General features: G+C 44.4%; 1 protein-coding gene across 1 annotated transcript in view; it reads right to left on the bottom strand.

The window, feature by feature from the left end:
* Positions 1–455: 455 nt before the first annotated feature.
* CORO2B (coronin 2B) overlaps positions 456–14,134 on the bottom strand; it is an 83,262-nt gene continuing 69,583 nt past the window's right edge. The window contains exons 6-12 of the mRNA XM_035130905.3: positions 9,611–9,727; positions 8,806–8,910; positions 7,170–7,266; positions 5,869–5,981; positions 5,095–5,185; positions 4,135–4,274; positions 456–2,064 (exon numbers count right to left, since the gene is read on the bottom strand). Coding sequence (XP_034986796.1) covers positions 1,927–2,064; positions 4,135–4,274; positions 5,095–5,185; positions 5,869–5,981; positions 7,170–7,266; positions 8,806–8,910; positions 9,611–9,727 — 801 coding nt within the window. The 3' untranslated portion in view covers positions 456–1,926. The remainder of the gene's footprint in view (positions 2,065–4,134; positions 4,275–5,094; positions 5,186–5,868; positions 5,982–7,169; positions 7,267–8,805; positions 8,911–9,610; positions 9,728–14,134) is intronic.

Genomic DNA, 14,134 nt, shown 5'->3' with positions numbered 1-14,134 from the left:
GCAATCTTATTGCCACTTGGATTTCCCCCCCATCATTCACTTAAACCCACAGTGGCAAGTCCCATTTTCATTAACGACTAGCAAGGAAGTGAAATGCTTTCGGCTCACTCCATTGGCAGGAGGCTCTACCTGTAATGCCAGATTCAGGATAGAGCAGGCACCCCCAAACTGTGGCCCTCCAGATGTTTTGGCCTACAACTCCCATGATCCCTAGCTAACAGGACCAGTGGTCAGGGAACATGGGAATTGTAGTCCAAAACATCTGGAGGGCCGAAGTTCGGGGGTGCCTGTTCTAGAGTATCCGTCTCCAGGACCCAGTTCCCTGGGGCTCTTTCTTCAAACCATTGACCAATTTGGAGCAGGTGACTGTGGGAATCCAACATGAACAGCAATAACTGGCAAGGCAGATTGCTAGGTGATGCTAGAGGCTCATTGCATGGGAACTTTTTTTGGGGGGGGGGCAGTCTTCTTACCTATAAATCTCAACAGGGGCATAACAGCCAGCACCTTGAATGTCCCAGTTGCTGAGTGACTCACAGAACCCCTTTTGCAGCAAGCACCCATTGGGCAACCTTGCATTTGGGTGGTGCTAGCAGCAATACCCCACCGTCCCCCGGCATATAAAAGTGAGGTTTGGGGACTGGTCCCTCCCTTTCCTGCCTCGCAGCAGTTGCCAATGGTTCGGCTTAGGGCACAGCTTCACTGGCGGCAGCAGAGAACTGAGCTAGCAAATGCATCAGACGATGCTGGTGGGATCCAGCCAGATTGAAGCATCCTGCAGCCTGAGCCTCGGCATCAGTCCACAGCCTTCAAGAATTTCCTCCTTCCTTGCGGTCTCGTGTCACGGCATAGGTTAATAACCACTATCTGACAGCAAGAGCTGTTTGACAGTGGAATGGACCACCTCAGAAGGCGGTGGACTTCATAGGAGGTTCCTGCACAGAGGTTGGGTGACCATCTGCCAGGGATTCTTCAGCTGTGATTCCTGCACTGCAGGGGGTTGGACCCGATGACTCCTGGGAGGTCCCTTCCAGTTCTATGATTCTAGAAGAAAATACGAAGTTCTATAATATGTGAAGGCTTGGGATTAATGGTTAGGAACCAGAGATACGAAGAGCGGGTATCCCTTATAAACTGGTGCCGGCGCCACCTGTTTCGATAGGACAACCAACCAAGGGGTTGATGCATAGAAAAGCCACTGAGCTATGGCTGAAGCAGAGCTGGCCCCACGGTACAAATGATGCCAGTGGCTATGGGGTGGGGTGTGGGGTGGGGAATGGCATTTTTAGGAATACTGAGAAAGCTGTGCATGACCTTAACCCCCAGCATCCGCTGAAGCATTAAAGGGATCCTGAGGGTTTCTGCTCTTTTGCTTGCGCGGCACATTCCCGGGAATTACCCGGGAGAAGGGGATGAATTAATGTCCAGCTCTCCCATGTACCTTCCAGTTTCATGGACCTGGATTCCAGTTTTGTATCCAGTGTGCATTGTCAGTCACACTTTGCATAGGAAAAAAAGGAGAGAGAATATTGATAATACTAATCAATGCCATTGCTTCCTGCAGGGCATGCAGAGTTTCATTTTCAACTGCTCAAGGATGGAATGAAAAACCGGAAGCCCCGTTTGGCTAATCCCGTGACTTGGCGCCACCAGGAAACACATTGATTCTACTTCCTCCAAGGGAAGCTCGGGCTATACATGGCTCCCTTTGCTCGTTTCATGCAGTAGTTTTCTCAGTTAACATCATACAGACAACACGTCTTTCTTTTAGTGCTAGGAAATGGCCACTGAAGGACACAGTTCCAGTTTGCGGGTGAGCTCCCTGGGGGCTGGCCACGGGGGTCTCTGGCTCATATCGTGTGTTAAGTGGATACAGTAAAATTAAAAGAGTGGGTATAAACAAAGAGTTTGTTTAGAAAATGTCCTTTAGAGTTCATTGTTCTTCGGGCTGTTGCGCAAGTTTTTCAGTTCCAGCTGTAGCTGTCGGATTTTGATGTCCTTCTGCGAGAGCTCAGCTTTCAACCGCCGGATCTCATCTTGTTGCCGGAAGAACATTCGGAGAAGCTTGAAGTTGCGGGTGGGGGGAGGAAGAGAGAGAAAGAGTTGGCCTTCGTATTGTGCTGTTGCTTCATTTATATATGAACCCTCCATCATTCTGCCCAGACACTGAGGTCCAGTGCCGAGGGCCTTCTGGCGGTTCCCTCGCTGCGAGAAGCCAAGTTACAGGGAACCAGGCACAGGGCCTTCTTGGTAGTGGCACCCGCCCTGTGGAACACACTCCCATCAGATGTCAAAGAGAAAAAACAACTACCAGACTTTTAGAAGACATCTGAAGGCAGCCCTGTTTAGGGAAGCTTTTAATGTTTAATAGACTATTGTATTTTAATATTTTGCTGGAAGCTGCCCAGAGTGGCTGGGGAATAAATAAATATATTATTATTATTATTATTATTATTATTATTATTATTATTATTATTACTACTACTACTACTGTAATTCAGCCCGTTAAGTAAACGGGCGCTAGAACATCCTGGGGTTCGGATAAGCGCTTGCGCAGCGCTTCTCTAAACCCCGGGACCTGTCCTTGCTGTTGGCGGCAGGGGGACAGGAACGAGGGAGGAGAAAGGGCTGCTTTCTCCTCCTTCGTACCTCTCCCCCAGCCGCCGACAGGAAGGAGACATCCCGGGATCTGTCCTTTCTGTCTGCGGTGAGGGGAGAGGAACGAACGGAGAGAAAGCAGCCCTTTCTCTCCGTTCGTTCCTCTCCCCCCCACCGCCAACAGAAGGCACAGATGCCGGGGTTGCCAGCTCTGTCGGGCGGGGGAAGGGAGAAGCGGAGGACCGATCTGAGGCCCGACAGAGCCGAAGTGTGGCGGTGCGGCGGCATTTCGCCGCCTGTCTCCCCCAAGCCAAGGGGAAGGCAGGCGGCAAAAAGCCCGTGGCTGTGCGGGGGCTTTCGCACTGCCGCGCTTTGGCTGCGTCCCCTGGAGCCGAAGTCTGGCGGTGTGAAAGCGAAAAGCCCCCGCACCGCTGCACTTCGGCTCTGGGGGACGGAGCCGAAGTGCGGCAGTGTGGGGGCTGCTTCCCCCCTGCCGCCAACGGTCAGTCCAGCTGGGAGCGGCGGTTGGCGGCCACAGGGAAACGGTAGGTAGAGGGGGAGCGCGTGCGCGAGTGTGCGTTCCAAGTCTCTGCGTCCAATCCTTGTGTCCGTGGGGCACATGCACAGTAGCGCAAACCCAGGGACACAGGGAATACTGGATGCAGAAACACTTGCACTTTATTATATAGGATTATTATTATTATTCCACCATTTTATCCAAGCACCTCAAGGTGGTGTACATGGTTCTCCCCCTCCTCATTTAATCCCCACAACAACCCTGTGAGGTAGGCTAGGCTGAGAGGCAGCAATTGGCCCAAGGTCACCTAGCGAGCTTCCTGGCCGAGTTGGAATTTGAACCCTGTTTTTCTGACACACTGACCAAAATTGACTCTCGAAAAATTATGGTACTTTGGTACAGCTGGCAAGTATTTGTGGGGGCCATGTACAAAAAAAAGCCCTGCTTGATCAGACGAAGGGCTCCTATTGTTCAGCATCCTTTTCCCATAGTTGCCAGCTAGATTCATATGGGAAGCCTGGAAGCAGGACATGAATGCAACAGTACTTTCCTACTTATGACCTGCAGAATCAAACACATCCTGCCTCTGATAAGAGGAGTAAATAGCCACCATGACTAGTAGTTGTTGATAGATATGTCCTCCGTGAATTTATCGCTTTTAAAGCTGGTCCTCCTGTGGTAGCAAATTCCACAGGTTCAACTGTGGTGTGTGTGTATGTAAGTATTTCTGTTTGTCTGTGCCAAATCCTACCAACATTCAGCTTGTGTGAATGATCACACTGGGTTCTAGTATTATGAGAGAGGGAGAGAAAAGCCTGTTAAAGTGCCCCCCCAGCTGAGGGAGCCCCAGTACTTCTCTGGCTTGCAAGCAAGCAAGCAAGCTGTGCTCTACCTCTGAGTGAAGCCACCACCATGGTCTGCCCTTCATACTAGTTCTGGGCAACGCATTGATACAACATCGCCCAGGCCTAATGATGACATCTCTCAATCTGGACAGAGGGTAGCTGTTTTCCCCTTACCTCATTCTCTGTTCTGGGGGGCACGTTTTCTAAGAGGTCGATCCCATTCACAACAACACTCTTCTTCTCTCTCATTGGTGCCTTAAAAACTACTTTCGATGCTTTCTTATAGCCTTCCTTTAAAGACATCAATATGGGATCTAAGAAAAAAAAACAAGAGACAAAAAAATGCCTAAATAAAATTAACTGGGCTAGAGAGACACTTTTTTTGGGAAACGAGCAACTAATCTCCACTATTTTAGCTGAATGACCAAACGTTTGTGTTCTGTATTTGGGTCAAAGTGCTTGAACTTTGTGAAGCTGCATTTTACTTCGCAGCTCCTGTGAAACTCCTGCTGAACATCGCACACAATCCAAGAGGTTGCATTGGAGTGGGAGTGAAGCAGCCCATAATCTCAGAGGTGCAATCGAAGCTTCTGCAAATGTCAGGGTTCTCAGGCACCTTTGTTACTCTGCCACTATGCCAGCTTTCCAAAAGAGCCTGCCCTCTGTTGAGCTTTAGTGCCACCAGGACTGCTGGTCTGAAAGTGGTACGGCAGTTTCAACCTCAGGTGTGGCCAGGTGACAAAATGAGTCCTACAGAGATCTGCCTAGCTCTATAAGGCTTTGAACAGGCTGGCTCTTCGGTTAGATTTTCAATTGCTTTAATGATCACATCCCTCATTCTATATTTTAATATGACAGGGAGATGGGACAGATCCAACATTTCAACTGATTTCACTGGCGAGAGAAACAAAAGTGTATTACTTAGTCACAGATCAGTCTTCACCATTTCCAGGTGTTGAAATGGTAAATGCCCAGACTTCAATATTTGGAAATATTAGGGATTTCAAGCAGTGTTAGCCATGTTTTGCTTGAAGTCAAATTTCTGACCACTTTAAAACTTTTTTTAAAAACCTAGGTGGTGTGTGATTTTCCACCAGGTTGCACATCGCAAAATTGCAGAGCTAGTGCATTTACCCCGGTTCGTTCCACTCAGCCATTCATCCGGTGTGAGAGCAGGCTCTGTTCCCGGAGTCATTGGGTAAATATCTTCCTGGTATGTTTCCGACTAGAATGCAGAAGGAAGAGAAACAGCATATTTGAAATAATTAGTACTGTAAAGGACTTCCAGAGCAGTGGTGGTGTTCTGGGATGGATGCCCCCAGACAGGCAGCAAACACAGCAAACTGAGAAACAGTTTCTATCCAAATGCGATTTTGGTTTTAAATGCAGTGTAAGGTAGTCTTTATGGGAGTATATTGTATTTAATTATGGGGTACCAGAGTCTGTGGGGGGCTAATCAGGATGGGATAGCAGACTTGCTGGTTTTGAATGTCTGATGTAGAGTTTTTTCTGTTCCGTTGTTCTGTATGGGACAATGACAATAAAGATAACCTATCTATATCTATCTATGGAGGGCACTAGGAGAAGGGGACGACAGAGGACGAGATGGCTGGGCAGTGTTCTCGAAGCTACGAACATGAGTTTGACCAAACTGCGGGAGGCAGTGGAAGACAGGAGTGCCTGGCGTGCTATGGTCCATGAGGTCACGAAGAGTCGGACACGACTAAACGACTAAACAACAACAACACAGTTGTGTGAACTGGACCCAGGTTCAAAGCCTCTGTTCCACCACACATTCAAAGCACATGGCTCCCCTCAAAGAATCCTGGGAACTATAGTTCCCCCCGTGCCATGCTACAGTTCCCAGCATTCTTCAAACCTGCTTCCTGTGAGGGCCAGATTACTCACCCTCCTTGGCACGATCATGGAGATGGGCTCAATCAGCCCTTTTAACGTGACGAGCTTATAGAACCGGAACACCTCGCAGGCAGAGACATCCAGGCCATGCTTTGGCATCACTCCTGAAAACACAAGGAATAGGAAGAAGTGATGCTTGTTGTCCTGTACATAACAGAGAAAATCAAATCCTTAGAGAGGTTGCAAGGCGGCCCTTTATCGTGGCATCTGAGTGACACAGCAGTTCCGCGTGATTTTCTCTGTTTCTTTTTTATCTCCTCAGAGATCTTCCTGCTGCTCCGCCCCCCCCCCCCCGCCTAGACAAAATGCCTGCTCCTTGCACCAACCTCTGTTTCTATAAAGTGTGCCAGCCACTGTCCTTAGCTACTGGCCCTCTGATCCAGTGTCCCGGGAATGTTCATAAACATTCCGTCTCCAGAGGGGAAAGGGCTCGGAGCACAACTGTCACACACAGAGGAAGAGGAAGAGGAAGGTTTGGTTTGGCCTGAGGGGAAGACCTCGCACTGGAACCAAGGGCTGCCAGAACTTTCTTTGGGGTGAGGGAAGGAAGTCAGGGGCTGAGCAGGCCAAGATGTTGAAAAGGCAGGGAGGGCAAGGACTGGGGAGAGCGTCCCAGAGGAAGCAGACCTGCAGGAAGAGGCCGAAGAAAGGGGCAGAGTGGTTAGAGGAGGTGTGGGAGCCTGTGACTGTGCTGGAGGAAAGAGGGCAGAGCAGATGAAATAACATAAGAAGAGGCTGCTGGATCAGGCCAGTAGCCCATCAAGTCCAGCATCCTGTTCTCACAGTGGCCAAATGACCCTAAGAACCTAGGTATCCAGATAGACTGCCTCTAGGTCTGGAGGTTTCACAAGAGCACCAGAAGAGCCTTGCTGGATCGGGCCGATATCCCATCTATTTATTTCATAAAACTTCACACACCGCTTGGTTGCAATAAAACCCTCAAAGCAGTTTACAAAAATAAAAATTCAAGAAACATGTACAACCCTACTTTAAAACACCTGAAAGTTAAAACACAGAAACAGATCAGAGTTGCCTCAGCTTCCTAAGCCTTTGGGCAGACTTGTCTAAACAGGAATGTTTTTAACAGGCGCCAAAAAGAGTACAGCGAAGACGCCTACTTGATCTCAATAGTCCAATATTTGGTTCTCACAGTGGCCAACCAGATGCAGAGCCTGTCTCCAATTGTGGAGGCAGAGCAATAGCCATCATGGCTAGTAGCCACTGACTAGTCCAAGGAAAGACGCGGCCTCCCTTTGAGGCTGTACTGTAGCGCAAATGGCAAGCACCCTTACCGAGGCCTTTTTGTGGAGCCGGAGAACGGAATTCCATGAGGTAAGTGAGGTATGGCTTCTCTGTACTGATTTCATAGTAGCGGATATTCCCATCTCCCTAGGGAGAGAGAGAGAGAGAGAGGTGTGAATCTGTAGGAATTTCGTGAATATTGGAGTGGGAGGAGAGAGCATTGCACAGGTTAGGTCATAGCAGAACCTTCTCCAACCTCGTGCCTTCCAGGTTTCTTGGCCTACAACTCTGATCAGCCAAAAGATAAACAAAGTGGTGGCGGTAGGCGCTGTTGGGAGTTGTAGTACAAAACATCTGGAGGGCCCCAGGTTGGGGAGGTTGTCATAGCAACTCTGACTTGGCCCACCCTTAAAAACATGGATGGCCCTCTGTCAGGGGATTGGACTAGATGACCCTCAGAGTCCCTTCTAATTCTACCGTTCTATGATTCTGTGTGCTGTCTTGTTTTTTTGCTTACAACAAATACCTGTGAGGTATTCTGCCTTTATCCCCATTTTCTAGACTGAAGGCTGAAGGACAGTGGCTTAGCTGGAGCCCCAAATAACACTCTATAATCTACACAGTGCTCAAATTGGGATGGATCCATTTCCAGTCAGCCCAGATTCAGCTACATCTACGGGGAAAAAGGGGGCTGGTCTTAGGTCTGCCGGGAAATGGGAGCATGTGTCCTTCATACATCTGAATGGAAACAAGGCATATTAATTTCATTAAATCTGTTTCTGAGTATGTGCATGCTCAGGATCTCAGCCCTAAAAGACCAAAATTTAGAATAAAAAAGTGTACAGCTGGAAGGGACCCCTATGGTCATCTAGTTCAACCCCCTGCAATGCAGGAATCACAACTAAAGAATCTCTTTAGAAACCACCAGCGAAGGAGAATCCACCATCTTCCGAGGGAGTCCATTCTACTGTCAAACAGCTCTTACCGTCAGAAAGTGCTTCCTAATGTTTAGTTGCAATCTCCTTTCTTGCAATTTTTCTCCATCAGTTCAGGTCCTACCCTCTGGAGCAGCAGCAAACAAGCTTGCTCCATTTTAATATTAGCAAAATAATAGCAGTAATAGTAGGCTAATAATAATTATAATATCTGACAACACTTCAGATATTTGAAGATGGCTGCCAAATCGCCTCTCAATCTTCTCTTTATACAGTCAAACCCCGGTTGTTGAACATAATCCGTTCCGGAAGCCCGTTTGGCTTCCGAAATGTTCGACAACCGAGGCGCGGATTCTGATTGGTTGCAGGAGCTCCCTGCACTCAAGCAGAAGCCACATTGGATGTTTGGCTTCTGAAAAATGTTCAAAACCCAGAGCATTTACTTCCGGGTTTTGGGCATTTGGGAGCTGAAACATTCCAAAATGGAGGCATTCGGGAGCCAAGTTTTGACTGTAGATTAAAATCTGCAGCAACACAAATTGCTTTGGCTAAGCATCTAGATGAACTGATGAATGCCTTTTTAAAAACTACTTTGAGGGAAATGGTTTGTTTGTTTTTTTTTTGGTTCCAAGGGAGTGACTACGAAGTGACTCCAGATATACGTTGGTTCATAGTGGCAAGATACAGAAACTTTGGGATTCTGTCGCCAAAGCCCACTCCCCCATGCCATAAGCATTTTGTGCCCACTCACCTTGCCAGCCAAGTACAGCATGTGGGTATCAGCATCGTAGAAAGGGAAGAGGAGTCCAGACAGTCCGTCAATCTCCTCCTCTATTAAGGGCATGGCGAGATCTTCCTGCAGAAATCACATATATTATTGCTGGTTTTTTAAAAATGAAATTAGCTTTCAAACCTGCTGCATTTTAAACATTGACACTAGGAATGTTATTACAAATGTGAAGGAAGGTGTCTTTTTTAAAAAAGCTGTGGCCAGCCTGGTGCCCTCAATATGCTTTTCGACTACAACTTTGGGCCAGTCATTGCCTCTCAGCCTAACCTACCTCCCAGGGTTGTTGTGAGGATAAAATGGGGAGGAGAAATATGTATGCCACCTTGAGAACCTTGGAGGAAAGTTGGGATATAAATAAAATAAAGATTTATTCTCTCAGGGCTTGGTCCCAAAAAGGGATGATTAAAAAACAATATTTTTTAAACTATGTAATTATTTATTATATTTGTTAGTTGCTTTATCTTGCCCATGGCAAATTACAAAGTGACTTACAACCAAAACAAAACAAAAAAACCCCCACATATTGATATATTAAAACCAGGAGAACATTAAAAACATCCCTCTGACATCAAAAAGGCCACAGATAGTTAAAGACCAAAGGCCTGCTTATAGAGGAAAGTTTTTGATTGGCACCTAAAGATATATAATGAGGGTGCCAGGCAAGCCTCCCTGAGGAGAGCATTCCATAAACAGGGAACCACCACTGAAAAGGCCTGTTCTTGCATTACCACCCTCCAGAATAAGTAAATAAATACCATGGTCTGACCTGATCCCAGAGGGCAATCTGCCTCGTGTTCCACCGTGAGACTCCAGTCGTTAGAAGCCGCTTCATGTTTCCTAAAAAGACAACCCGGTTCACGCGGTGGTTCTTACAATTCGCCTCCTGGAAAGACAACCAAGATTTACCCAGCCAGGCAGCTACACTCCTGGCAGCCTCCAGCTCCCCTCTTCAAATCAATCATAGAATTGTAGAGTTGGAAGTCTAGTCCAAAAGTCTAGTCCAACCCCATTAAATGCAGGAATCACAGCTCAAGAATCCCTCCCACAGCTCAAGAAAACCTCCAGTGAATGAGAGCCCACCACTTTCTGTGGGAGTCCATTCTAATGTTGAATGGCTCTTAAAGTCAAAAAGTTCTTCCTGATGTAGGAATCTCATTTTCTGTAATTTGAATTCATTGGTTGGGGTCCTGCAGAAAGCACGCTTGCTCCATCTTCAGATATTTGAAGATGGCTGTCAGATCCTCCCTCCATCTTCTCTTCTCTGGGCTAAACATACCCAATTCCCTCAACCATTCCTCATAAGACTTGGTTTCCAGACCCCTGGTCATCTTTTCAATATTCTTCTTAAACTGTAGTGCCCAGAACTGGACACCGGACTCCAAGCTTGGTCTGACCAAGGCAGGATAGAGCGGTACTACCGTATGATTTCCTTTGATCTGGACACTAGACTTCTGTAGGCAATTGATTAAGGCAGCTTTCCCTGCTGTGCTCCAGATGTTTTGGACCACAATTCCCATCCGTCCCAGCTGAGACAGGTGGGGCTTATGGGAGTTGTAGTCCAAAACATCAGGAGGGCACCAGGTTGGGAAAGGCTGGCTTACCATTCTTTCAAATACGCCACTCAAAAGCCTCACTTCATCATTTCATTTCATTTCATCCAATACAACTTGTGATTAATAAAAGATGAAAGCTAGACGAAAAAACATGGCAGACAGTGAATTCTTTCTGTTCCCTCTGTTGAAATTGTGCTTATCTGAAGTCAAAATTTGCATGTTGACATTTGGGGGTGGGGAATATTCTAACCAAAAGATAAAAGAATTTTCTAAAAAAATTTTTTTTGGGGGAAAGGCTGCTTTCTTAGGAGATAGGCACATGCTTATAAAAGATTGCTTTTGGAAACTTCATTGTCGGAAGAAGGAGCTGTGCATTCTTACCAACAAAACCTATCCAATAAGGACAGGGACCAACTTGCTTTTCTTGCCTTAGGAGAGGAGGCAATTTTTACACCAACGAGGTTGCAATTTAGGTGGAGGTTGCTAAACATACAAGACATGAATTAATTGTAATTGGTAATTTCTGGGCTTAAAAAACAACTGTTTCTGAGCAGTTTCTTACACCCCTATGCCTTTTCTCTAATCTAAATTGCCCCCCGCCCCTGAAGCTGCTATCCATACTGCAGGCATAATCCCCCCCAAAAAATCTTTATTGACACTTAACATATATACATAATAATCAAAATCACAAATAATGCCCTAACATAAAATATAATACCTGAATTACAACAACTACATATGGTAATTATACGCTTATAAAACCCATTACCCACCCTCTACTTCCCTCCACAGCAATTCGACTTCTTTATATTTCTTTATATCTTTTCCCCTTGCATTCTATAGTAATTTTTTTTTGTTAAATTCTGATTTTTCCTTCTTTTTATTGGTTTTGTTAATGTTTACATTTTTTTATTATAAGCCTATTAGCATGTCGTTTTTAGAACAATATTTTGACATATAATCTTCAAAATACTTCCACTCCGTTCTTAACTTTTGATTTGATTGGTATCTTATCATTGAGGTTAATTTTGCCAATTCTGTATACTCACTTAATTTGCAAATCCACTCTTCCTTTGTTGGTATGTCCTGAGATTTCCATTTAGTGGCAATCACTACCCTGGCAGCTGTTGTTGCATACAAAAAGATTGTTTTTTTTCATATGTGGTATGTCTTTGCCCACCAGCCCTAAGAGATAAACTTTGGGCTTTTTTATCAAGAGGATTTTCAACACTTTCTTAAGTTCCTCATGTATTATTCCCCAAAAATTATTTATTTCCTTGCAACCCCACCACATATGAATTTTCATTCCAGGTTCTTTGTTACATTTCCAACAAAGGTTGGATTTTAATTTATAAATTATGGCCATTTTTACTGGTGTTAAATACCACCTGTAAAACATTTAAACAAAAATTTCCTTTATCGTGTAACAGGCGGTAAAGCGAATATCCTCGTGCCAGAGTTTCTCCCATTGTTCTAAATATATAGTGTGGCCAATGTATTGTGCCCATTTGACCATTGTTTCTTTTACCTCTTCATCCATCAAATCATAGTCCAATAATAGAATGTAAATTTTCGATAATAATTTCCTATTGTTTTGTAATATAATGGTGCTAAATAGCGATTGTTCTTTAGCGAAACCTTTTCTTTGGTCTGCATTAAACATACTTTTTAATTGTATATATTACCAATTATCCACCCCATATTGTTTTAATTCTTCATATGTTTTTAATTTTAACTTTCCTTGGTCTTCTTCCAATATTTATCTATATGTTGCCCAGTGGGATTCATATTGAGTTTTTTAACTGCATGAGATCCATAAAGGGATTTGTGGCTCTAATAGCTGTTTATATTTATTCCAAACTTTAAAGAATGAATTTCTGTGTATATGATTTTTGAAACTGTTATGTACCTTTACCTTCTCGTACGCTAGGTAGGCTTGCCATCCATACCTATTTTCGAAACTTTCTAGATTTAAAATACTAGTGTTTTCCAAGATAATCCATTCTTTTAGCCACACCAGACATCCTGCTTCATAGTATAATTTTAAATTTGGTAATGCCAGTCCTCCTCTCTCCCTTTTACCTGTTAAAAGTTGTTAAAAGCTATCTGTTATCTGTTAAAAGCTGAGCAAGGCTGGGCGAAAACTACTGCAGAGCAATAAATGCAATATATGAAAACCAGCAGGGCTGTTTAGTAATACCGGTAAATGGCGAAAAGACGGATCCTTTAAATATAGAGAAAGGCAAGAATGTCTGCTTTCACCACTACTTTTTATACTAACTTTGGAAATCTTGATTTCAGAAATAAGGAAAGAAAAAGAGATAAAGGGAAGGGTGTTTTTAAAATTAGAGCTTTTGTGGACGATATTATATTAACAACTGAGGAGCCAGAAACCAGGGATAATGAATGATTTCAGGAAAGTAGTGGGATTCAAGAGAAATATGTCAAAAACAAAACTTATGGTAAAAACATGCAGGAATTAGAAAAGAGTGAATTACAGGAGAAATTAGGTTTGGAAATTGTTACAAAAGCTAAATATTTAGGTATAGAATTGACGATGAACCGATCCAGATAGCTTGATATCCTATCTTCTGAAAGACAACTATAGCTGTATATGGTTCTCTAATATTTCCAACAAACTCAGACAACTAGGCTTCTCAGTGGATTCCCTCTTGACATATGAGGACTCATATATCTTTACTCTTATTAAGCAGAGACTGCTTGATATTGAACTCCAGAAACTTCATCCTGCCCAACCTCTAGTATGCTCGCCTGCCTTCTTGGGGCTGCCGCCACACCAAGGATTGATACCTAATTATATATATGACCTGGTGTCTCCTTTTTATCGCAGAGTATTTATGTTGGCCCGCCTAAATGCTTTTCCATCCTCTGTGCTATCCGGAAGACTCAAAGGCATCCCCTACTGGAATAGATTATGCCCTTGTGGCCAGAAAGAGGTAGACTCTATGGCTCACATGATTCTGGACTGTCCCCTTTCTAATTTTTTTGATTTTGGCCCCCTCTTATCCTTTATGAGACCTGGAACCCTCCCCAACAAGGAAACAGTGGTCCAGCTCTTGCTGAGGGATGACTTCCCCGAAATTACTAGAATTATGGCCCACTACTTGTCCAGAATTTATGTAATTAAAATCAATACACCTAGCCTTCAACAATGATAGCTGAGGATCCCTTGTGTGCCTCTTCCTCCTCCTGCTCACCATTATTTCTGTATGATGTAGAGTTACTATTTATACTAATGACCTATATGTTTTATATGTTTTGTCTTTGTTTTTATATTTATATATATATGCCAATAAAGGTGTTGAATTGAATTGACGATGAAAAATCTTAATCTATTTGGAAACAATTACCGTATGAAAAAGTCTGGAAGGAAATTAGAAGAGATTTAGAAACCCGGAGTAGATTAAAGGAGAATATCTATAATTAAGATGAATGTTTTACCCAAAATGATATATTGTAAACTGCTCTACTTTGAGGGTTCTTTGTTTGCCATCAAGCGGTGTATAAATTTAAATAAATAAATAAATAAATGCAAACAAATAACAAAAAAGTGTAAGAAGAGCCTGGATGCCTGGATCAGACCAGTAGCCCATCTAGATGTCCAGCTGTGGCCAACCAGATGTCCCAGTACAATGCGAGTCTGCAGTCGGGGCCTCAGCACCGGAGCAACCTCCTAGCAATTGTGTTCAGAGTCATTCTGACTACAGAGGCAGAGC

Source organism: Zootoca vivipara, chromosome 13 (genome assembly GCF_965207765.1).
Source record: "Zootoca vivipara chromosome 13, rZooViv2.hap1.1, whole genome shotgun sequence".
Classification (NCBI taxonomy): Eukaryota; Metazoa; Chordata; class Lepidosauria; order Squamata; family Lacertidae; genus Zootoca; species Zootoca vivipara.
This window is presented reverse-complemented; position numbering and strand designations above follow the sequence as displayed.